General features: G+C 45.9%; 2 protein-coding genes across 3 annotated transcripts in view; one reads left to right on the top strand and one right to left on the bottom strand.

Annotated features, from left to right (window-relative positions):
* Positions 1 to 3687: 3687 nt before the first annotated feature.
* LOC108150817 lies at positions 3688 to 4407 on the bottom strand. Of its 2 annotated transcripts, none has more exons than XM_017279124.2 (2): positions 4200 to 4407; positions 3688 to 4156 (listed from the first exon to the last, which is right to left on the bottom strand). In XM_017279124.2, exons 1-2 carry the CDS (start codon positions 4304 to 4306, stop codon positions 3979 to 3981), a joined length of 285 nt encoding a protein of 94 aa, XP_017134613.1. In that variant the 5' UTR covers positions 4307 to 4407; the 3' UTR covers positions 3688 to 3978. The 2 variants fall into 2 exon arrangements, with proteins under 2 accessions (XP_017134613.1, XP_017134612.1); XM_017279123.2 differs by having other exon boundaries at positions 3691 to 4139; positions 4200 to 4405.
* Positions 4408 to 4454: 47 nt separating this feature from the next.
* Positions 4455 to 25520, top strand: part of LOC108153619 (echinoderm microtubule-associated protein-like CG42247) — a 45850-nt gene continuing 24784 nt past the window's right edge. Inside the window, exons 1-2 of the mRNA XM_017283720.2 lie at positions 4455 to 5840; positions 12992 to 14271. Of these exons, the coding sequence (XP_017139209.1) occupies positions 13237 to 14271 (1035 nt within the window). The 5' untranslated portion in view covers positions 4455 to 5840; positions 12992 to 13236. The remainder of the gene's footprint in view (positions 5841 to 12991; positions 14272 to 25520) is intronic.

A 25520-nucleotide genomic window follows, 5' to 3' on the forward strand; every position in this document is an offset into this window, starting at 1 on the left:
CCTGTGCTGCCTCGCTCCCCCTTTCCATCCGCCTTCTGCTCAGGATCCTTGAGTATTTAGCTTACCTACCAGACACCAAAAGCAGTTTCATCTTTTTCATGTGCAGGAGCAAGAGCAGGACCCTGCCAAGGAAGCTGCTTCATCATTTTTACTCTTTTACGTGCCTCCCACCCACACAGTCACAGACACAGACACAGGCACAGACACAGACCCAGACACAGTTGTCCTTGTTGGCTCAGTGCGAGGTGGGTCCTTGCTTGCTCTTCAACGCCTGACTGTTGGCTGTAGATCGACTTGACTGCCGCCTCTTGGCCTGCCCTGCCCTGCCCTGTCCCGCCATGCACTGCTACGAGAATCATTGCCAGCATTTTGTTTGGGTTTTCTGACTGGGGCCTGCCCCTAATATTGCCCTTGACTGTTGTCAACATGTTCAACGTATTTGTTGTTTCAGTTGTTCTTCCTGCTCTGCAGATCCTGCTCCAGCTCATGCTCCCGCTGTTGGCCTTTAAGTGTGTTGATTTCATACAATTAACTTTTTGTCCGTTTGTTTTGTACGTCTTCGGATTCTGCTGGCATTCGCCATACACGTAATTTCCTGCTCCGCTCCGTTTTCGGGGGAGAAAGCCACTGACATCGTTTGACAGCCACGTGAGTTTAAAGAAGCTGCAGGAAAAGCTGAGTAGAGCCGGGCCGAGGCGAGGCAAGAAAAACAGACGCTCGACGTGGCGTATACGCAACGTGAATTGTTTTTTCCTGCCAAAGCATGCCGCTAAAATTTAATACTTATTTTTATGTTTTTTGATTTAATTTTTCTCTCTTCCGACCTTTTATGTGTGTGCGTGTGCGTGTGTCTGTTGGTGTTCGCCGCAGTCATGCGGGTTTTTTAAGGGGTTTCTGCGTTTTGCTGCTCTGGGGATTTATGAAAAAGTTAGTTTTTCTTGTTATTTTTACTGTTCAGGTAATTTTTATATTTATTTTTATTTTGTCACGGGACGCGTTAGCTTCACGTTTTATATTTTTCACTCCTCTCTCTTTTTTTACGATTTCGAGCGCAAGTGCGTGTGTTCCTGCCTATGCGACTGCGGCTGTGTGACATGCCATTTGTTTTAATTTACCCGACGTACGCAAGCGAATTGTTTTAATTTATTTGGCATTAAGTCGAAGGCATTAAAGCCGCCGGATCGCAACAAATTTGAACATTTCCAGTTCACGATTCAATTGAAATCGGACTGGAACGTACACATTTTCTGGCTATTCCGACAAATCTTTGCTAATTTATGGCATTTGCATAGATTCTTCTTCCCCCAAATATGCAATAAAAAGCAGATCTATAAAGTATCTTCTTGGTGATTAATGCATCATAATTAGAATTTTGGGTCTGAGTACGTGCATAATTCCACGTGGCAGCCCCATAAATCATTCCCCTGTACGAGTATCCTATCGGTAAGTATCTCGGTGTGTATGGGTGTGGGTGTGTGTGTGTGTGTGTGTGTGTCGTAATCTAACCACCAAATTTGGCTGTCTGTCAAAGACACTTAACTTTTGTGCTGGCAGGTTCAGCGCCGAACCGTTTTGGCAAGTGTCAGCGGCAGCAAAGACACACCACGACACACCGCACAGATACCCTTGGAAACGCACACTGGCAGAGAGAGAGAGAGAGCCAAAATAAATGTGTTTTGCGTGCGCTTAAGTGCTCATTAATTTGGAATGTCAAACTACGAGTATGTTGACTAACGCAAATGCTCCACGTTTAATCGTTTCGAAAGGGACCTCGTTGCGGGCTTGATGAGTAGTCGGAGCAGTCGGGAGTGCTAGTGCTTCCTGCCAGGCCATGGCGCATCTCCGTCAAATTGATTTAGAAGAGCTTCATAAAAGCAGGCAGCCTGTAGCCTGGTCAACAACATTCAACCTGCCTCACAGATGGGTGGATGGTCGGCTACAGGAATGCCCGGAGAACTGCCAACCGAAAGGCATTTAAACTGAGATATTTGCAAATGTTGCTGCTAAAGTCTCCCCCAGTCAGGTACTCCTATTGTTGGCTTAATCCCCAGCCTGAATTTGGAATTGGGCTGAATGCGGTCAGCCCAAAAAAGATTCAAGCACCCCGAGTAATGTGCATCTAGAGGCTGGCCGACGTGCCTACCTTGCGGTCAGTTGTTGCACGTTGCACGTTGCTCGTTGCTTGGCTGGGAGACGTTCGGCTTGGCTTGTATTGGCCTGCTAATTGAAATTCCAACACACAAGGGCTAACTGTGTTCCGGGGATCCGGAATCCGTTCAGCGAAGCCGAGGAACAGAACAGAAGAACTGTTTGTTCCAATGGAGGGAGAGTAGCTCCCAACTGAAGATAATTAAAGTTTATAAATTAAATCGTGCATAGATTTACGGGCTACTTCTTTTGATATCCTTTGGTCTGGAAGCTCATGTTACATTCCATTTAATTATACAAATGTATAAAAAAGTACGAAGACTGTGTTGGAAACGCTCCTTTCAGCGGGTGAAATGCATACCAAAAGCACCTGGGAGTATCAGCTGTAATTATTTTGTACAGCAAGGGAACTAAGCTAAAGACTGCGTTTATTTTAATACTCCTAAATATGTAAGTACTTCATCGCGTCTGTTGCATCAACATGGGGCATAACTTATCTCCACAAAAACCATTTTCTCCACTCCTACGAGTGTTTGTGCGAAAAGCAGTTGGCATTCCATCATTAGGAATTAAGTAAAAGTCAGTGGCGGAAGTTAAGTACTTGTCAAGTGATGAGCATGCCAACGGGTAGCGAGGCTGGATGGAGTTCTTTGCAAGGCTAAAAGTTCTCATAGTATGCGGGTTACAGCGAATTCCTTTCCCTTCGTTCCCTTCCTTTCCTTCCTTTCCTTCGCTGTTTTTTTTTTTATTTTATTTTATTCATTCTTCCTTCTGATTCTGCTGCTGCTGCATCCTTAAATATTTTCCCTTTAATTAAAATTTCAACAAGCCAGACTGGGCGGCAGGGAGGAGTGCAGACATGCCCGCATAAATTAACTTTTGCGTAGGTGAGCTGTGTGTACGAGTATGCCGTGTGGCATGTGGAGTTGGGCTTGGGCTTGGGAGCTTGGGAGTTGTAAGGGGAGCGTTGTAAGCCTGGCGTAAGTGCCTTATCTTAATGCCCGCCATATCTGGCCTAATGCATATAATAGGCCAGGCCTGCTATTTAAAGTCTAACAACCCTTTTTATATGCAAATTGTTGCGCCCCACGTACACGCCTTAACGCCCACGCCCACGCCCCTGCCCCTGCCCCGCACCGCCTGACAGACTGCGTTGGCCTGGCCCTTCCCGTTTCCCTTCCGGGTCCCGTGGCAACTTGACATTTTTTCTAGATACGAGCCAGCACTGTGAGAGGAAGTCTCTCCCTTTTTTTAATTCTCCCTCATTTAAACATTTTGTGAAAAATGCATGTGTGTGTATGTGTGTGTGTGTGTGTGGGCGAGTTTTTCTTCTCACTGGGCCTGTATGCGTGAATACTCGTAATGCTTTCAACTTTTTACACGACTACAACTACAACTACAGCTACAACATGGCCTCTCTTCAGTGTCTCTGTGTGTGAAAAATGTTAAAATAATTTGCAATTTAAATAGTTTTAATTAACTTTCACTAATTTGCTGTCGCTCAACCTACACAAGTTGGCAAACTAATTTTAAAGTGATTTATTATTTAAACAGCTTGATGATTGGCAGCGCCCAAAAAAGAGACGATTACAACCCACAACCTGCAACCTACAGCCGAACTGCCGGCGGCCTAATTAGGTAAAGGTAAAGGCAAAGGTAAAGGTGCCGGAGTCTCCGGGAATTGCCCTGCGGTCTGCTCTTTGACAGCGTGCAAATGGTGTAAAAATGGCAAATGGTTCTGGCAGCATGCCCAGGGAACGAAGCTAGCTCAATTTATTGCCAAACTTCAATTAAACTGCGCTCAGATATAGAACAGAAGGCCGAATCCTATCACCGATTCGGGCCCTCGTCGTGCGTCCAGAACCCCGTCGCAATACAGCCGCCGCCGCCATAGCACAGTTTGTGATGATGCTTCCGCACTAGGTACAGTCCCGCCAGCATCAGAAGCAGGATGATCAGCAGCATGACGCCGATTGTGAGCATTTCCCAGTCTAGGCTTGCATAGAATCTATATATATGGATGGATAGCATCAAGTGCGCTCCACACTCACCGCTGCCCCCTGGCCAGGATGCCACACTCGGTCGCGGTCTCCGTTCCACTCTGGTTCTGGCCGCAGGGATGCCGCTGGCAGATGCAGCTGGATTCCGCGGGATCCATTTCAGCTTTCAATGATATCGGTCACATGAATTTTGAATTTTGAATTTGGAATAAATTTACATTTCTAAATATTTTATTGGGGACTTTTGCTTGGAATGGTTGTCAGAAAAACCGAGCAACTGATCGATCGAGAGGCTGGCTCTGTACTAGTTTGTGTATTTGGGTTTGATGCGCATTTTATTCCGTGCGATTGGTTTTGCAATCTTAAGTAAATTGTGCTTAACTAGTATTTGAGTCGGGCAAATGCTTGGCTTATCGGGCCATTCAAGTCTGGGGCAAATTAATAAAATTATGCAAATTTAAAAGCTGGGCCATAAATCATGGCTTCGAAATGGCCCAAAGGCAAATAATGGCAACGTCATTAGATAAATTTATCTCGAATGCCGAACAAATTGAAAAAAAAGAACAACTGACAACAAAATGGCAAACAGAAGAGGAAAATCAATATTTGAAACCGAAAATGTACAGTAATCAGCATAATATGGGAAACCGCCATTAAAATCATTATGTACCACGTTTAATGCCTATTTATGGGTGATTTCAATTTAAGTAGCACCCACACCCAGACCCAGACCCAGACCCAGATCCCCGTTCCAGAGACTGGCGGGAAAATGCGAAAACAAATACCGAATGGTACTACGGAATAACAGAATAACGGAAAACGGAATACGGAAAACCTGCTGGCGTTAATTTTCAATAAAAAGCTGCTCCGCGAAAAGTAATTAACAACAAATTACGGAACCGTAGCGAACAACAACAGCCGCAACCAACACACTTAAAGCTAATTAAATTTGGCTCTCTCCTGCCCCCCTTCCACAACGGGAGCCACATCGCAACAGCTGGAGGCGGCAGAGTTGCCACCATGCGCCACAACTAATAAATAAATAGAAGTGATCAAAACTTTTTGGTATTCATTTGGAAGAAAACAAATAAATTAACCGCTGACCCACAGCCAACATCCAACATCGAACATACAATTTCCAAGCCCAACCTAATTGATTTGCCAATAAAATTCACAAGACTTCAACAACAGCCTCAGAAAAAAGGAACCCTCCGCCACATGGAGGAGGCACAGCCTGTAATTTGTAACTGGCCAACTGCAAGACCCCAAGTAATTGACGCCACCGAAAGGCACACAGGGTCCACGCTCACACACACATATGGACATTAATTACCGCAAAGTAAAGGAACCAACGACCACGACCACGGGCAGGGGCAGGGGCAGGGGCAGGGGCACGGGCACGGCGAGAAGGTGGGACCAGAACCAAAATCAGAACCAGAACCAGGACGACGAGAGCTGAAAACCATTGGAGCCAAGCGAAGCGAAACTAATGTGCAACGGCATGTAGAAATGTCATTTCTGTGCAATTTTTGTTGCTCCAGTAAATTATTTTTTCAATTTTTCCCATTAGAGAAACCGCATCAAAGCAGCCGCAACACCAGCGCCCACCACGGATGACCACTTCAACGGGACAAACCAAACCTTTAATCAGTGTCAGTGTTGCATATGCAAATGGAGTCCTAGTAATTGAAGGTATGTACATACATATATATTCTTCTATCTTTCTTCATTAATAGAGCTACTAAACATCGTATTGTTGATGAAAATCGTAGGCCAAGTTTGCAATGTTCCGCAGTAGTCAGGCATCATTGGACAGACAAAATAGAAGGTTTCCTGCTGCTGCGCTCTCATACAAAAGTTGTGCAAAGTGTTGTGCCCTCTCGCTGAAATGGAATAACAAAACACAACAAAGACAAACAAAAAAACAGCAACGGCAAAGGCAATGGCACTGGCAAAAAGTATCAACAAATCAGCAGTGCATTGGTGCAGTGCCGACCATGTGAATGCCTCAATGGCGCCCCACAGCGCAAATCGCAATCATATTAAAAGCAGAGCCGGAGCGCCAAACATTTGATGCCAAAACAGAGCGCTAACGCGCGGACAGAACATGTGGCATGTGGCGCGGACAGGCATTCAAATGGGGGCTGGCTGCTGCGGCAGAGCGATCCCCAACCTAAACTAATCATGGCTACCCATCAACTGTGTGTGCGGGGTGGGAAAGGAGTGTGGAGTGTGGAGTGGGGAGAGCGAGGGAAAAAAACCCCAAAAACCGTAACACTTTGCCAGGCATTTGCATTTTCCCGGGAAGAGGGTTGAATCAACAGAGGAGCCACAGGGGGGAGAGAGAGAGAGAGAGCCAGAAAGGGGCTGCCTCAAAGCGAATGCTGCCAAATGCTAATTTCCTGGCTGAAAACTTTTTTGGTCATTTGCTTTATTAACGACAAAAGAGCCAGCAAAAGTCGGCCAGAGCTTAACCCACTGGAGCCAAAACATAAGTGCACTAATCAAGGTGATAATTTGGAATCATTAGGAGATCGGTTCGAGATGGGAAACATAGCGTTCATTCGAGGGCGAAATACAACTTGACAGTTCGTCATGGGCTCCCTGGCTACTGCCTGGACACTGTCCCACTAGAGGGTTAAGTTAAATGCTTAAGTTTGAATTTAATTTGAAAGACGCAGGATGTGGTACTAGGTGCACTCCCCACTCCGCATTTCGACCCAGCATTTCGTACGTATAACTCGTTAATGGCGAAAGTTTCTGCTGCTGACAGTATCAGAGATGTAGATTGGACCCAGCCTCCTCCGACATGATCTGACAAAACCCAAACAAGCCTGATATATCTGCTTATGCAAGGGTTAAGTAACGCATTTATCAGGCTGGGATTGCGAAAGATGGCCACACAAGGCATGTCCATCATGATGATCATAATCGTAATGATAATTTGCTGCATACGCAACAAAAATTAATTGCGCCCACATGCAACAGGAATCCAACGAAAGCCCGGACACAACTGGGAAACTTGGGCAATCGCATTCACACATTCTCATGCGGAGACAATTGAAACTTTTTGTACAAGACGAGGAGTATAGGAGCAGGACGACGACGTCGACAATTCTGTTCTCATTCACATTTGAGGACATGGGCTTTGCTTTTCTTTTTGGTCCGTCCAGAGCTTGACATGCGTTGGCCCGACCCTATCCTCATCCTACTAGCCATTCAGCTTTGTGTCCTTATGTGCCGAAGCATGAGTACATATAAGTTGGCCAAGCTGCTGGCCTGCTTGTGGTCGGCTTGCCTGCCAGCCATATACCCATCCATTCATTCATTTTGACATGGCAGCTGCCTGGTCAGCCACCCCTCCCACTCCCACTCCGACTCCCATATCCCATTTGCCAGCCCATTTGCCCATCCGACCATCAGAGGACCTCTTGTTGTGCACGCCTTGCTTGCGGTCCCCTACATCGGACGAAAGCGGGCAAAATGCAACAGCTTCGACATGGTGGGAGTTGCAAGAGTGCAGCTGAGTGGCAAGACAAAGCTCGAGTCCTCGGCGGAGTTGGAGTTGGAGTTGGAGTCGGAGTCAGAGTCGGAATCGGAGTCAGTTGAGTGCCTTTGTTGCGGTTCATTCAGTTGTATATGGTTGGTTATACGGCCAAATGTCGCTACCCTGGCTCGCCCCGTTCCTGGCTCGCCTTCTTGTGGCTGTCGCATTCTTCAATGTCTCCCTTTAGTAGCGACATGGGCTTCATACTTTGTATTGAAAAGTTTTCTCGCGCGACTGACAGCAGCTGAATGCAGGCGAAGACTGCCTTTTCTTTCCGCACATACATAGGAGTATGTACATTTATATACTTGGGACTTGGGAAAACTTTTGTTAGGCCATAACCCAGCAGGCAAGTGGGTTTTCGTTTGATTTTCGATCACTCGCCAAACATTCATCTCACCAAATTGGGTATCACAGACTCTTTGAGGCTGCTCTGTAAATTCCTCTCCTCAACTACTTGTTGGACACTAATCAAAGATTGCCAAGGACTCTGTTCGGACTTCGGTTGTGAACAACTTTCTGTTATTTTTATGCTAACCATAATGTTTATCCCACTGGAAACTATGAAAATTCTTTGCTTAATTTGCCCACAGAATGCTTGCTGGGTTCACTTTTTGTCGACGGCAGTCAATGTGCTTCTTTCCCACTATGGTCCCGCCATGGGTATGTGTTTGGGCATTGTCCTGGTTGCCATTGTTTAATGGTCACATTAAAAATGCCTCATTGTTGGCTCTGTCGTCGTTGTCAACTTCTGACCGCGCCCTTTGCACAGTATTTTCCCCTGCATTTTCCCTCCCTCGTATTCGGCTTCTCTTCGCCTCATCACCCCATCGCCTCATTGCAACTTCTTCTTGTGGCACGGCGCAGGAAAGTATGCAATACAAAATGCATGCTGGCGGCAATGGACTTTTTAGTGGCTTTCATTGGATAGTGCCGCTACATCCACTGCTGCACTTCTGTTGACTCTCGCGCTCCCAAATGAATGTGTGTGCTGTGCTGCACGTGAGTATATTAGCTGAAAATTTAAGGCGAGCACGTATGTGTGCTCTGCTGCTCTTGCTGCTGCTCCTGCATAGTGGGCTTTTACAGCAAACAAAACATCTTTTGTAGCCATCGACTTTCGGTGGACTCTGCGGCAGTCGCCACAGCCTCGAATGGGGCAGCGGCAGCGGCAGCGTCCTTCATGTGAACACAATTCCGAAAGGCAACAAGGTGCTGCACTATCCTCCGTCCCTGCGGTATTTGAAAGAGCTTATTATGGCAGATGCCTTGCCACCCCCTCCTAAGCACGCCCATACATACTCTGATTGGGTGCTGAAAAATGGGAGAGTTGCAGGACAGAAGGGAGGAAGCTTATTTGAGTTGTTAACTGATGAGGGCGTGACTCTATTGGGTCCTCTGCTAGTTTGTTGTGTGAGTGTATGCTGTTGATAATTGAAAATAAAACTGGAAACTGGCTGATACAAGCATATAAGTTTACCGATAAAATTATAGCAAAATCGCATATGAAAGGAAAAAACCCATTAGCCTGAATTAGCTCCCAAAAATCTCCAAAGCGCAATTAGCTGTTGATAAAATTGTCAAAGTTTTTCAAAATTTAGGCACAATAATATTTATGCTCATTCCAGAAAATGGCTCGAAGACCACAAATCACGCAGCTAGCCGGAAACGGCATTAAAATAAAACATTAACATCACCAAACGTTGCGTCGCCCCCACAAAAATGTGATTAATTTAAAGGAGTGGGTGCAGGGCGGTGGTTGCTGGGTGGAACACGATGGTGTCGCCGCAAGGGAGAGTCGCCTTCTAATACAAATCACGAGTAATAGCATTGTAATAAAAACAAATTTCCCCAAACGTTTGGCCTAATTGTACAATGGACAAAAAATGGAAAAAATGGAAAAACTGAACAACACCAACTGAAAACCAACCGACAAAACTGGGACTGTTGCTTGCTCGGGTGACCACCGTGACACAGAAAATTTCACAGCCCTGCCGAAAGCACTGAAATCCACACAAATTGTTCTGCCCAAGGAGCCCGAGGAGCCCAAGTTGCATGTGAGTGGCGCATAAGCAGGAGTTGCTCTGCCAAGGTGCTGCACGATGGTGGATGTTGACGTTGACGTCGTTGACTAAGTCGACGACAAAATACACGAATATAAACCCACACGTACAGTAACACGGCCACTACTACAACAATACAAACACGATAAGCCAAAAGTGCGATTTCCTCCCCCCTTGGGGCGCTGTCCCCCCGCGTGTTAATGTGGGCGTGAGGCGTGCGGTACGGGCACGGGTGGGCGTAGGGGCAAGGGTAAGGGTGCTGTGGTGCAGTGGCTCGAAATGTGAAATAAACTAGTTTTTGCTGTACCTCATTCCATTTTAATCGCTCTCCGTGCATTTCTAATTTTGTTTTAAACATTACTTAGTGCAACCCCCAACCCCCAAATAATCAAACTGAGACTTCATATTTCTACACTATATAATTGTTGCATTTTATTTTAAAAAATAGTCTATCAAGGTTATCTCAGCTACGTTTACGAAAAAAAAATTTCAAAACTTTTGTTATGAAGAATATCATGGTAATTGTTTTGGAAAAGGGGCAGATGCTAATACTATCCAAGCTACAAAAACATATCTCAGGTATTCGTTCCCAAAATGTAATTAAAATACTACTTTAATAAAACCATTTTTTATTTTTTTAATTATTTTTTATGGTTAAAAAATATTAAAAATCTATGAATTAATATTTATTTATTTCATGGTTAAGTTATTTTCAAGCTTAAACTTATTAAAAGTCAGCCTTTTTTTAAATGTATTTATTAATAATATTTTGATCGACTTCTCAATAATTCTTTCATTGTATAATAAAATTAATTTGCATACCCAATTGATTTGAGGTTGTGCTGAGTCGCTGATCACGGGGTAAAGAGTAAAGGTGCCTTTTGAAAGAGTAAAGCTAAGATCAGGGCAGACAACCAATACGGGCTTAGGATCTACCACCTATAGAAATTCGTCGATATCCAACAAAAGCTTCTACCGCAAGTAGAACAATTAGAGAGGAGAAAGATCCCTTTGGCCATGCCACTGGCTGAGGTAATAAGTGGTGCAATGAGAGGGCACAAAACTCTGAAAGGTGAAAAAGCCAAACGGCTAAGAGAACCTAACGAATGGCCTCCATGCCACGCCAGACCATAGTTTTCTCCCTGTGCAGGTGTGTGTGTGTGTGTGTGTGAGTTGGGTGGTGGGGTGGTGGGGGGTGGGGTGGGGTATGGGCTCGGCTTTGCCTGTGGTTTGTACGAGTTTAAGCAGCGCACAATTAGATGAGACGAGGCTGAGAAGGAGAAGTAGAAGTGGAAGGAGAAGTATAAGTAGAAGTAGAAGGAACCGATAAGGGGCAGCACGGCAGCGGCATTAGCCTCATAAGTCAGTCACTCACCCATACACATGCACATACACTGAGGAGAAGTGAACGTGTAATTCGAAGCGCGAGGACTTCCAGGAGTTGGGGCCTCTGCTGGCGTTCTGTGGGAAAATTGGCTGCGTCGACGACGAGTTTAGAGTGGACACAGACGGCGGCAGGTCGCAGCAGCAGAAGGCAGAAGGCAGTGGAGCCCGAGGAAGCACAACAGAGGCACATGAAACACAATTCAAAAACACTTTGACCGGCAAAGTTGCCACACGGAATTTCTTCTTGTGCAACGTCGAGGAGCGAAAGAAAAAGCAGCGAAAGGAGCAAAGTTTCGCACTTTTGTTTTGGCCAACTTTTCTTTGGGATATGTTTTAATAAACTTTCCATCGAGTTCATTAAATTTGATTCAAGTAAATGTGTTTGTCTTTCGGTCAGTACCCTCCTGCTCCAGCTTCTGCTCCACTCCGCTCTTCCCTGTGTCCCCGGAAGAGAGTGTGCCTTAAACAAGTTGAGACAATTGCGACTGATTGATAGTCAATTAGTGGAAGTGGATGCTGATGCTGATGCCGGTCTCCTTCTCCGTCTCCTTCTCCTTATCCGCCGCACCCCACTGCCACTGTTGCAAGTGGCAAGAGCAACAACTGATTGTGCATAAATAACCCAAAACAACAAGCAACAACAACCGCCAGACCAAAGTGTCATTAACCTAATTGCCGCAAAAGAAGCTACAGAGGAGCCACAGAGGAGCCCAAGCGGAGAAGCCCAAAAAGGGGAAAAAAATCTACGGCCATAAAACAACTTGCAACGTGTTGCAATAAAAACGAATTTGCATAAAGCAGGTAAAACTCAAACCCACAAAATGGTAAAAAAAAAAACAAAACGAATTCTCCCGCTGCCAGTAAATATTTATTTTTTGTTGCAATTGTAAAATACACGAGAAATTCCAATGCAGTGGAGTGTCTGTGTAAATGGGTGTATGCCTGTGTGGCTTTGTGCGAGTGTGTGCGAGGATTGGTCAAAGACACAAGAGACCTATGCCACTTAAGTCCGGGCCAGGACTTGGGCCGTCTGCCGTCTACCGTCCGCCGTCTGCCGTCTGCAATTTTTCGGCTCTTGCAACTCTTGCTGTGCCTTGCATTCGTCGAGGGCCCCTCTCCACTTGTGGCAGAGCTGGGTTGCATAAAGCAGAGCCGGGCAAATAATACGCGATATTTTCGGCCTCTCCACTGCAGTCCGATAACGCCCCAGCCCCGGCCCCTGCCCGACCCGGAGCCGGAGCCGGAGCCCGGAGCCCAGAGCCCGGAGAAGTGTGAATGTTTGTAGTGTGCTCGCCAAATGGTTGAGTGGGGCTCTTTGGTCTGTTTACTGGGACAAAGGAACTGGTAGAGTGCTCGCCGGACAGGCCCATTGAATCGTGCTCTGGCATGGAGACGAACGGAACGGTCGGCGGTGGGCGTTGGGCGGTGGGCGGTGGGCGGTAGGAGACGGGACTCTGAAGGGCCTCTGGGCAATGGAGAGCATTGGACACATTGCATTGAGAGTTCCGGTCATATCGATGGCAGAGGGGCTGGCTACAGACGTGGTTAGCATTTGATAGTTCTGAGAGCGACACTTGAGAGGCCATACATGCATCTGTATAGGGATGTAGGGACAGGTGCTAGAACACGGTTATGAATGTTGCAATTTGGGCCAGCAAATGCCCATTTGGTGAGAGCTGAGAGGTTTATCCAACATCAAATGTGACAAATTCCACATGCATTTCTCAAGTTCTCGAGGGGCTCTCAGGAAACATACGTTGCGGCCAAAAAGTGTATACGGAAGGGGAATATGGAATATGTCATGTATTCCAGTGTATAATGTACATGAATATTTCGTCTACTTGCAGGGTCGTAGAACATCACACATCGCTGGACAAGCCGCGACTGCAGGCGAGAACAAAAACTTGAAGGAGTTTACCTTGAGAACGGAGCACGCAAAGAATTCCATTGCGTCGACGCGGCGACGGCGTTGCTGTTGCTGTTGCTGCCCCTAGCAATTCTTTTGACCACAACAAATCTAGCACGCAAGGTGTCGTAGGAAGGCGCTCCTAGCCTTAAGAGTCTTAAGAGAGCATTCTCCTTCGCGGCGAATATGAGCGAAGAGAACGACGATTACCTGGCCCACGAAGCCGCTGCCATGGCGGATGAGGAAAGGGATGTGGACGGTGGCGACGGGGACGGAGACGGGGACCTGGACGGAGATGGGGCTGGGCATGGGCATGGCCGCAGCGTCGCAGCTGCTAATAACGAGTCCGTGCTTGGCGGCCAAACAATGCCACAAATTAGTTCGAACGCACAGCTCGAGGGAAACGTTTCGCCAACACCGATACCGACCCAGACAACGACGTCCCGCTTTGATGATAATCTCCAGAATAATAATATTAGCAACAAGCACAGCGGCCACGGCAACATTAACAACAACCACAGCAGCGGCGGCGGTGGCGGCGGCAATCACCAGCAGAACGACTCCAGCCTCGGCGGCCTCGGCAGCCCCCTGAAGAGCCCCAAGCGTAACATCTCGTCCAGCTTCCGGATACAGAATGCCCCCTACGATGAGGACGAGGACCTAACGGCCGGCGACTTGCAGCCAGACATCGCCGGTGCATCTGCTGCAGCAGCTGGAGGTGGTCCTGGTGTTGGTGTTGGCAATCGGCACGTACCCGGCACGGACTACTGGCAGCCAAGGAACGGCGGCGGCTCAGTCCACGGCGGTGGAGTCCAGAGTGGTGTCCAGAGCGGCCATCAGAGTCGGGCCCTCAGCCCGAGCTACCTGGACAACATGAGCGAGAACTCGGAGCAACCGCCTGTTGTGCCCCTGGTGCGGTCCAAGTCGCGTCCGGAGATCTCTAGTGCGGCGGCCTCCCGCTACTCCAATCTGTCCTACTGGAAGGCCCGGCGCGTGGTTTTCTACCGCAACGGGGACCCGTTCTTCCCGGGGGTGGAGCTGCGCTACAGACCCGGGCGCGATGTCACGTCGTTGGACAACCTTCTGGACAAGATATCGCCCAAGATGGATCTGCCGCGTGGGGCACGCTATGTCTTCTCCATGGACGGCGACCGGAAGTATCATCTGGACGAGCTGGAGGATGGCGCCTTCTATGTGGTCTCCTCGTTCAAGGCGTTCAAGGTGAGTCCCGACGCCCCCTTGAGTCCCGTGACAGATTCTCATTCTCATATTCTGCATTTTGCATTTTGCATTTTTCATTATTTTGAAGTTTAAGTGAAAGTTTTCACGTCAGCGCAAAAATCAATATAAATTTGAATATTTTGGTATAATTTTATATGGTTGTGCCACGGCTCCCACTCGCTGTGTGTGTGTTTGTGTGTGTAATACCTGGCCACATACGTATGTATGTACATAAAACTATATACGAAGTTTTGGCGTTTTTCGCTGCTTCTTTTTTTTTTGCGGTCAGCTCTCACCCACTCACTCCCCCATCGCCGCTCAGGGTAAGGCAGGGTAACGGTCACTTGGCCTAAAAATCCGAGCCAGCGCTTGAGTTTTCTTCTTTGTTTTGGTCCGTCTTCCGTGGAGTGGGAGTGGGAGTTTCCAAGGGGCAGGGTCCACGCGGTTGCCACATTTTTGCATGCAAACACTTTCGCTTTCTCTCCATCCTTTCTTTTGTGTGCTCATTCTTGCCACATGAGCGTGTGCACTGGTGTGTGTGCGTGTGTGTGTGTGTGTGTGTGTGTGTGTGTGTGAGAGCCTCTCACTTACATTGTTGGGCTGGATTGTGGGATTTTAGCCCTAAAAATGTAACAATACCAACAATTAGCTAGAGCCGACGCCAACGCAGGAATTAGGTCTTACGTTGTACGCTCGAATGAGAGTGGGAGTGCCCAAGAAAGAAAGAGAGGGACAGAGAGAGGCAGAGTGAGACGGAGAAAAGGCAGAGAGAAAGACTGGGCACTAAGAGAGCGGCTCATTTTAAGAGAAACAAAGGAGTGCCCCTGCTGATGAGTACTTATCGAAGGACTGCCTTTGCCGTGGAAGCCCGATGACAGATCATTTTCGGGGAAGTTTTCACAAAAGTGATCCTTGCACAACAGCAAAATCAGAGTTTATCTATCCGTACTCTGATTCCTGTGAAGATGAAGTTTTTGTTAACCGGTCTTCTCTTTCCGGAGATACTTTGCGACTTCCCCCCCTCCCCACAATACCTCCATGAAGCAGCTGACAGAGAAGGAATCTGCACAAATCACTCGCAGCATGCGGGCACAGCAATCAAGAGTCTGCCCATCCCACATCCGACATCCTACATGTCCCCAGAACATCTATTGAAAAAGTTTCCACCTTCCGTTTGAGAAACGCGAACAAAATGGAATGGGACTGAGACCAGTTCCAGGACGGGGACTGCGACGGGCACAAAGAAGTAGCGTGAATTCAAGCAAGTCATAATCGATAACGACCAAAGTCAAAAGGCAGCGCCAGCTATGCGTATAATGCAGTCTGTGAGTGAGCCGGAGTCAAAGAATGCCAGCGCTCAAGACAAGGAGGCGGCAGCCAGCAAAAATCCCCCCATTGCCAGGTCCTCCTTTGAGTTCCAGCTGCACCTCCAGCTTTGACTCCGGCTCCGGCTCCAGCTCCGACTGTGGGTCCTGTGACCGTCCGACCACGTCTCTGGGTGCGGGTGCGGGTGCGGCCACGTTTTTAGCTGCAACTCCGGATAAAACCCGCCCGGCAAAGGCAATTCCGCGCCTGGCCTGCGGCAGGCAAACAAAAGCACAGCATGCCACCTCCTGGCTGCCTCCGCTCTCATATGAAATCAAAACTTATGATGAAGGCGACCGTCCGACCTCCTGCAGAGCCGGCGGCACTCTTACCCGCTCTTGCATTCCCCAAGCCCCGCTTTGAGCAGTGTACAAAAGGCAACAAAGAACAATAGGGGAGCAGGAGCGCCAGAGCCAGAGCCAGAGCCAGGCACATAGTACCATAGTATACTCGTATATACACATCAAATGGAAAAATGCATAGAAAATCACCCGCCACTTCGGGCTCTCTCACGCGAAAAAGGCCAATTTGGAAACTTGTGGCGTTTCACTTAGGGAAATTAAAAATGTATGCAAAAACGGAGAGAGAAAAGTGCGCAGAAGTTCACCCTGAAACGGCTTGGAGAGCTGGCTAATAATATAAATTAATTTCGCGGCCCAGCCACACCACACCACACCACACTAAAAACTGTTTACAAAATCATTTATGATAATTTATTCATCAATCCCGGCCCGGCCCGGCCCGGCACGCGGTACGACTCTCGCCCAGCCAGCCCAAAATTTGAATGATTTTGGGTGCAGCAAATTGCATTAACCTTGTCAAGCAGCGGCAAATAATTGCACTGGTAGCGTGGCACACTGAGTAGGTGGTTCGTGCTCGCAGCTTGCAATCAAAAATTTTGAGCTTCTGGCCATGCAAAGGTCGCCAAACAGTGGAGTGCGTAGTAGAGGGAGTAGACATCGTAAGAGAAAGGCTAATCCGATCGAAAAAACAAAAGAAAACATTATAGTGGATCCCTACAGGACATTCATGAATACTCTCATGGAATATTGTTAAGAAATTGTTCCAGCAGATCATTAAAGTCATAATCATGAAATAATCTAATGAAAAAAGTAACGTATAGGAGGAGTAAATGTTTTTTTGGGGTTTTTGACCATCTTCAAATAATATACTGCGGCTTCTTCTATCACTCTCTAGAATTATTTTAATGTTGGCCAATGCAATTTGTAAATTTCTTTGATGACCTCAAATAAAATTCCATTTAGATGCCGCAACTGACCAATTTACCTTTAGACTGAGATATATATCATGTAATTTAGCTGCAACTGCTACGAATTGGCCCGAATTGGCCCGACCTGGCCGACAATGCCACTGTGCCATAAATACGCCTTAGAGGTGCAGCACGCCAATTATGAATGATGGCCACCGCTGCACCCCGAAAAAATGCTGGCCAAGAAAACGGACACGGACACGGACATGGACACGCAGAGCTGTTGGCTCTCCCATCCAGGGCTGGGTCGGTCAGAACCACAGCCCGTAAAGAAATTAAGATTTTTGGCACAAACGTGAGCGGCATGCCAAGAAAAGTAAAACCAAGAAGCCGAGAAGCCGAGACCAAGAAGAATAAAGGCACGCAAGGTCGGCAGCGTTGTAATTAACTGCATATAAAATGCGGGTCGGTCAGGCAGGTGCAGGGGCAGGGGGTTTAGGGAGGGAGAGAGTGACCAGATTTCACGTCAATTATTTCCCCGCTTCGTGGCTGAGCAAAAGCAGGCGCCCAGCGCTGGGGAGGCGGCAAACTTATGGCCAAACAAGCTGCAGTGACATGTGAACAAGATTAAACCCAACAGACCCATACGGCACACCCTGGCATCCACACCTCGCCACAACCGGGCCAAAACTTCAGAACTCGCCTTTGGGCTATAAAGCGTTTGATAAATTTCGCTGCCATTTACGTGTTGCACGCGCCAGGGATGTGAAATGTGGATGAACCGGCAAGGGTGGGGGAGGAGAGCCACGGCTGGATAGAGGCTGGTTGGCCGGTTGGCGTTGGCTGACTCTGCGCGGGCGGAAGGACGGAAGGGCTGAATGGCTGAAGGCAGAGGCAGCTGTCTCCGTTGACTGCACCTGACGACATAAATTGCGCATTTGCGTGTTCGTGATCCTTTTCACTTACAACGCCACGACAAAATCTCAGTTGCCTGCCCCTCTGCCTTCAATCCAGCGCCCCATCGTCCTTCGAGCGTTCACTTTCATAAAAGGTGCAGGCCATGCGTATGCGTAACATGTGCATGTGTGTACATATGTGTGTTTCTGGCATGTCTTCTGCCCAACTACGAGAACAGTTTGTACCCATTGTATTTGAATATTTCCACTGATCTAACTGTTGTGGATATGAATGATCTGAAGAGACCTTGGCATTGCTCTCAATCCCTGATGTCCCGAATTATATTTTAACCTGATATAAATCGTGGATCAAAAAGCGCTTTCCTAAATTTCTGCTTTGGTTTTGGTTATCTTTTGGATGATATTGATAGTTAAAAAATGCTCTTCTACTTAGTTATCCATGAGATACCACCCCCATAAAGATAGTATTATGTTGGCAGAAGTCCATCCAGTCCCATAGTCCATCATATCCCACTCTCGAGAGCTCCTCTTGTTTGCTGCTGCTGCTGCAATGATTTTTTAATTGCTCGACACAAATATAAACAGAGACTGGCCATTTTTTCGCGTCTGACTCATAGCTGGGATATGCCCGTGCACGAGTATTCGTCTCTTTCGGCTCCATTGTGTGTGGGCTGATTTTAATGATTTTCTGACTACGTCATCAGAGAGCCATGCTTGATTTACATTTTTGAGTTGAGTTGAGTTGTCTGTCTCTGTCGCTGTGGCTCCCGCTCCCTTCCCACTGCATTAAGTGTGCTGATTGAATTGACAGTTGGTACACGTAACTTCTGCAGCGGCAGGACCTGTATCACGAGCACCGGGAGCACAGGGAGCACCGGGAGCACCAGGAGCGGAGGCAATGGTCACGAGATTTTTACCGTTTAATTGCCGCCTTTCATCGCATCCTTAATTCGTTGTCCAGAATTGCTTTTGTTTCGTTCTTTTTTTTGCCGTAATGTTGTTTGCCAATCAGGTCGTATGAAAAGGCCCCAAAATAATTGGTTCGGTCTGTGGCCGTCGATAGATTCGATTTCTGAAAAATTGTATTACTTTAATTAAATGGCTTTCTGGCTATAAAACAATGAGCAATTTGTGTCGGGCCTTCGAGATAAATGAAAGTCAAGCTCAACTTGTGTCACAAATGGTTCGAAAATATACATTTGATTTATTCATTCGTTCACAATTGTACCCTGAACCGTATACAATACCTATTTGATCTAGCTCTTCTAATTTAGACATTACCATTTAACATTTCTCGTAAACCAAATTTAAATACGAATACACTGCATTAAAGTGCTGCACTCTTTAAAGCATTAAAGTGTATAATAACTTGTAAATTAATCTTAACTTAAGGCCTCGTAGCCATAGCGAATATTTTACAGTGCAGCCGAGCCGAATAAAAATAAATAAATAATTGTTAAATCATGGAAATATATTAAAAATACGAGAGCTGGAGGCTTGAAAAGATTGATGTTTGATGAGGAGTACCAGTGGAAGGGAAAGCTGCTTTTAAGAGGCCAAAAGTAATCTTAAAGGAATGCTTAATGTCTAATTGAAATCTATCTATAAGGGAAGGTTAACAGCTTGAGATATGGCCATGACTGTATATATAGACTCATATTGCCATCGTGATTAAGAATATTTTGGGGTCGACTGCTGGGCTCTGCAAACATCTTGGAAAAATCCTTGTAATGTCTGCATGGATGTTTTGTTTTGAGCTTGCATATTAATAATCATATGTGTGTACATCTGTCTGTCTATGTATATTTGTGGGCTCGAACACGAACACGTCCGTATCCTCAAGGCGTTTTGCAATTATGGCAAAAGCCACAACTGCGACAAGAACAACAGGGCGTCAAGAGATTCTGCTTACGTAGACGCCTATTAATATTACGCATACGGCGTGTTGCAGGCGCACTGGCTCGGAAAATGTGACCCAGACCACCATTGTCTTCGGGTGCTCTTGTTTTCCTTCTGGCACTGCACACAATTAGGGGCGTTCGTGTGCCTCAAGAGCGGAGCCCGGCGAGGCAAAGGATTTCCCCTCCTCAATTGAGGGAAGGATTTCGTTAGGGGCATTAATAAAGCACTTTAATAAATTAGTCCAACCGAAGCACTTAAGCATCTTATCAAATCAGAACAGATGCATACCACGGCTTAACGCACACAGCAGCACTTCTGCATATGCAATCTCGTACACATGGCATTAATTTATATACGAATATTCACTCGATATTCATGCTGGTTGACATTTAAATTTGCCTGCCGCTGTTGCCACGGTACGGCCATTGAAATGGCATTAGCGGTGCCGTATGGCCGCATGGTCGCATTGCCGATGGCCGATGGCCGATGGCCGATGGGAGATGGCAGATGGGTGTTGTGGGAGACAACCGCATGCGAGAATTCCAATGAAAATATGTAGGTGTTGAAACTCGAAAAACATCCCCGAACTATAATAACAATTATTGAAAACAATGAAACACAAATGAAAAACAATATTAACAACCCAGTCCGCCGCAAAGGCTGGTCCAACAATGGGCTAATTCCCCATTAAAGTTGTCAAATTATCTCTCTATTTTATAAAAAGGTTTCGGGTCTTAGTCGTCGTTGTCTTTTACTCTTATCGCCGCGAGCGAGTGAGCCGGGGGTTGGCGCACGAGCAAGGCAAGTAATGAACCTTTTGGTAATAAATTATTCTGAATTTTGAAATTTCTATTTAATACTTTTTCTGATAATTTTTCAAAAATTCTTTGAAAAATTTTATTTAAAAGCAGCGAATATTTAAAATTTGTTTTTTAATATTTTTGAAATGGTAATCAAAGGAAACAAATCTGAACGTTGTTGATTACGTTTGATACTGCATCAATATCCTGCACTTTGAAGTCTTTTGATAAATATATAATGAGATAATATCGAGATTTTCCTGGGAAATTTCTTGCTCCACGTGAGCATCTCCGTTAACCAACTTTACGGGTTTCTTTGTAATCTCTGAAATATTGTTGTATCGAATAAAAGTAAGATATAATTTTTTTTGGTTTATTGCTGCCAATATGCCCCCATTGTTACACCGGGGGAGCCAGCCACCCTATTACACTGCAAGGACATTCCGGGAGCTCTGTTTTCCTGTCACCCAACCACCACAAAGAGCGCCAGCAGAGCAGGACCGGCGAGCCTCGCAGCATTTTTCTGTATAAACATGACAATTTAAAACGCATTACAGTGCGGCAATTAATTAAACTGTCATTGGTTTGCAAGACTCTGAATCGTTTCGCCGCTTGGCGGAGTCAAAATGCTTTCCCAGCCTGAAGGTGACTTTCACCGAAGTTTATATATCCTTGAAGCTCGATTACCAGCTGTCGTTTCTATAGCATCTATCCGCTCAAGTATTGCAAATTTTGATCACTGTATTTGATCATTTGTATTTTATTTTGTTCCTTGTCAAAAGTCCTAATTGAAAAAGCAAAGATATTTTCCTGTAGAGACGCGCTTATGATATAGTGGTTCGATCAGGCCGATTTCGGCTAAGAGTAGGAATATATATGCTGAGTGTTTTCTAATCTTATCGGGATATTTGTGTTCAAAAATATATGCGGGTTATGCTACAAACAGCTGAGCAAATGGGAAATACCCTGTAAGGGTAGAAAAAAAACAATACAAGTTCAAGCACAGGCCCACGGGCACACGTACACAAATATTGCATTAAAAGCCAGTCGGGGAGCTGGCGGAGAACTGGCTGGGTGGCTGGTTGGCTGGTTGGCGGGATGGCTGGATGGCTGGGTTGACTGGCAACAGTAAAGCATTGCGCAAATTTATTGAATTGTAAAAAGAACATATATCAGCGTTTTTAATTGCATCACCAGAAACAACAGAAGCCGTTCCAACAACAAGGATTCAGCAAATAGCCAAGGACAGGATTAAACTGCTGTAGATAGGAAAGGCTATGACGCTTCGATATTGATATGACCGCGACTCAAGAGCGCCAAGTATACAATATCGGTTTGAGTTTCGGTTGACCCTATCATATCCAATAATTTGGCTGAATTGGAGCTTCATCTATCCTTTGAGATGGCAGCGTTACGCTTCCTTCCGCCTGTTACATAAGCCCACTCGAGTGCAAGATACCCTTGTGCCTGTTTGAGTGCCGGGTAGGAAAACTATAAAACTTTATTGACTGAGAGCTACATAAAAAGGGTTGGAACTTATTTGCTTTCCTCGCCAACGCGTAGTGGAAGTGGAAACTGACATTAGAATTTCCAATTTAAATCATCAGCGAGCAGCAGAAATTTTCCATTTCCCCGCACTAAAATTGCTTCTGAAGAGTTCCTTCCTTTTGCCTGCCAACTGGGACCATAAAAGGGAAACGAGTTTTTGTTTTGTTTAAAATGAGTAATAATAATTTTAGTTGCATTTTACTACTTCCAGCCATAAACTAACATTAAAAAATATTAACTTAATCAAAAGAAAACAAACGGCGGGCAATAGGGGGACGCAGAAGTTTTTGGCTCCATGGAAGCCAATTTATGCTGGAGCAGGAGCAGGAGCAGGGGTTGCCAAAATCCCAGCCGCTGCCTGGTAGAAAAACTTAAACCAGAGCCAAATGACAGTAATTAGAATTTGAAGGTTCTTTTTTGGGCTCTGTTTGGCTACACGGCACTGGGCGCTGCCAAAAAAGCAGCAGGCCAACGCCAACTGGCAGCAATTGTAATAAATGACAACAAATTTCCTCAGCCAAGGAGCGCTTCTAAACTGTTTGTCCGAAAGGAGGCAGAAAATAAATAAATTATTTACAGCCAGGCACCTCCTCGCTTAACCGCTACCTCAGTTCGGCTGGGTTTTTGTTTGGTTTGGGCCTGGCTGGGCCTGGTTGGGCCTGGCTGGGCCTGGCTGGGTATGGAATGCAATGGCTCCTCCTGCTTTCGTCACATTTTCATAATTCTCTGGCTGACGCTGACGTCAGGGAGAGAGTCGGTTTAAACTATGCAAAACAACTCAATTCTCCGTACTGTACCGGAGTGCTGGTGCTGTAAAGCAGCAGCAGGCAGGCAGGCAGACATTCCTGTCGCCCCCAAAGCGCACAGGGCAATAAAACACAGGCCTCCGAGGGCCTTCCGAGGGGAATGTCTTCGTCTTCAACTTGAATTGATGGCGCTGACTACAAATTCGACTGGTGTGTGCCATATTGTCTGCATGCCATCGGTGGCTTTGTCCTGTCTCTGTCTCTGTCGCTGTGTCTGTGCTTGTCCGTTGTTCCGCTAATGGTGAAAGTTGTCAAGCGGCTCAAGTGTAAAGTGGAAGTCGGCGGGAAGAGGCGGGCAAACTTCCGTTCTTTCTCCCTTACACAACAACTTTCACTTGAAGAAAGCCCGGCCGGGTCCGGCAGCACAGGGGAACTAGCTTGTAGTTAACCTGATAAAAAATAGTAGGGTAAGCATTGTTCTGGAAACTTGGGTTATCCTGCCTCAGGGAAACATGGTAAAAATTGACAATTTTAAAATTTTAAATTAAAAAAAAACCGAAAAATATCGCTGAAAGATGCTGATTTAATAGACAGAACTCAGCAGAGATCCCAAAGAGAGAGATCGAGTCCCAGCGAGAGTTGAATGTAGTACATTTTTACGATCAGCTTTTAGGCCTCTGTATACTTCTTGTCCTTTGGATATTCCTTTTGCCGTTTGCCCCAAGAAACACCACCTGCAGACTAAACCACCAAAAAGTGTTTATCTTCCATCGTGAATGGCACACGTCTTCAAACATATTGAAAACTTTTTAGAATTTGCAAACAGTTGTCCCGCGCTGTCAACCGCAGCAGCAGAGTGTACCCCCGCGCCGTGCCGTGCCCCCACTCAAGGCAGAAGAGGAAGAGGAAGCCAGCCAGCCAGGGGTACGAGTAGAAGGAGAAGTAGAACTAGAAGAGTGAGCTGGTCACGTCGTCGTCGTCGTTGTCGTTGTCGGTGCCGTTGATGTCGTCTAAAACTTATGAGTTTTGAAATGAAAACTGGTACAAACGGAAATGCAATTGAAACGTCGCCATTGTTGTTGTTGTTGTTGTTGTTGTGGTTCGTTGTTGTTGTAGCTGTTGTTGATGGCCTGACATGGCTCTGGAGAGTGTTCGAGTGTGTGAGTGACTTTTGTATGAAGTTTTTGCGCTAAGCTATTTGAAAATGCCATTAGACCATGCCACACATACAGGCCCAATGTGTCAAGACGTTCACCATTCACTCTCCTCTGTCTATGCCACATGTCCCCGTCTCCCTTTTTATTTCAGTTTATGTATGCGCTGCAATATTTTGCGTCATACTCGTATTGTGTGCTGACTGCGGCTTGGCGCGCTTGACGAAACTTTTCAGCGGCACTGTAGGCACAGTTTGTTGTTTAGCAGCGGATAATGCGGTTACAGAGAGCTCCACTCTGGAAGGCTCTCCGCTCTTCTCTGCACTTCCCTGCTCCTCTGAAGGAAGGCCAAATATCCGCAGCCCACAAGATTTAATTTCCGAGAATATTTCCTTGAGCATATGATTTATATACGATTTACGAGAGTGTAAATTCATACATTTTTTTTTCTTGTGAGAGTGAAATTAATTATATCAAGTGTGATAAATTTATTTTGGTTTACGGCCTACAGGCGAAATATTTCAATTACAGCCAAAATATAATAAAGACCAAATCGTCGAAAGAGTCGAAACCTTGGCGCATAAATAAGCCCGAAAATTGTCACGTGCTCTAAATTCATTTATTTCCCCCAGTGAAGCTCTCAATCAGAGTCAAGGCGTGTTGTGCCAAAAATAAACCCAAAATAGAGTCCAAACTGGGCTAAGTAGCCAGCCGGAACACCTGTACCTGGCTGTAAGCGGGTGCGTGAGTGAGTGTAGTTATCGTACTCGGTCGGGTTTGTAATAGTAATCGAATTCGATGTACGCCGAATCGACCACAACGGAGATGACGACTTATCCGGCGCGAGAGCCGCCGGAGAAGGCCACCTTACGTGATTTCTGGGCCAAGGAATCGGCCGTGAATGCATTCCTGCAGACCTCACACGTAAATATCCATATGTATTCGATCAATTTCAGATCAAATCGTTTTTGTTGTTTTTTAAGTGCAGAATTGTGCAGAGTGCGAAGGGGGGATTACCCCTACCCCTACCCCTAAAGCAATACAAAATCGAATGTAATTCACACAATCCACATAAAACACTGAACGGCAAAAAATAACCAACTAACACACTTTTTACAAATGTTTGTAAAAAATGTACATGTAAAAGCATCCAATATTCATTTAATACAAATATTTTTAAAGTACAGGGGTATATTGTACTTTTAATAAACGTTTCCGAGCCCAGAAGGTATATGGCCATTTTCATTCTGGCTTTACGTTTCATTCGTATGACAAAATGTTGCAAAATTTATGAAAAAGTCAAATTTTGAACAAAAATTTTGTTTTATTTAAATAAAAATTACGTAGCTCTATATTCACCGAAAAATGTGACAAAAATCGAACGAAGATATAAGCCCAAATATGACCCGATTTGTTGTTACAAAAAAAAGAAGAGTTTTTTTGGGTTACGATACAAATTTGCAAAACTCTGCGAATAATATAAAAAACCTCTCCTGTTTTTTGTTGTATAAGTCCAATAAAAGCTGAAAAATATACCGCTAGTCGATATCAGGCCCGTTTTCCGTGATATTTTTTAAATAGTCAACATTTTTGGGAAGACTTTGAGG

Source organism: Drosophila miranda, chromosome XR (genome assembly GCF_003369915.1).
Source record: "Drosophila miranda strain MSH22 chromosome XR, D.miranda_PacBio2.1, whole genome shotgun sequence".
Classification (NCBI taxonomy): Eukaryota; Metazoa; Arthropoda; class Insecta; order Diptera; family Drosophilidae; genus Drosophila; species Drosophila miranda.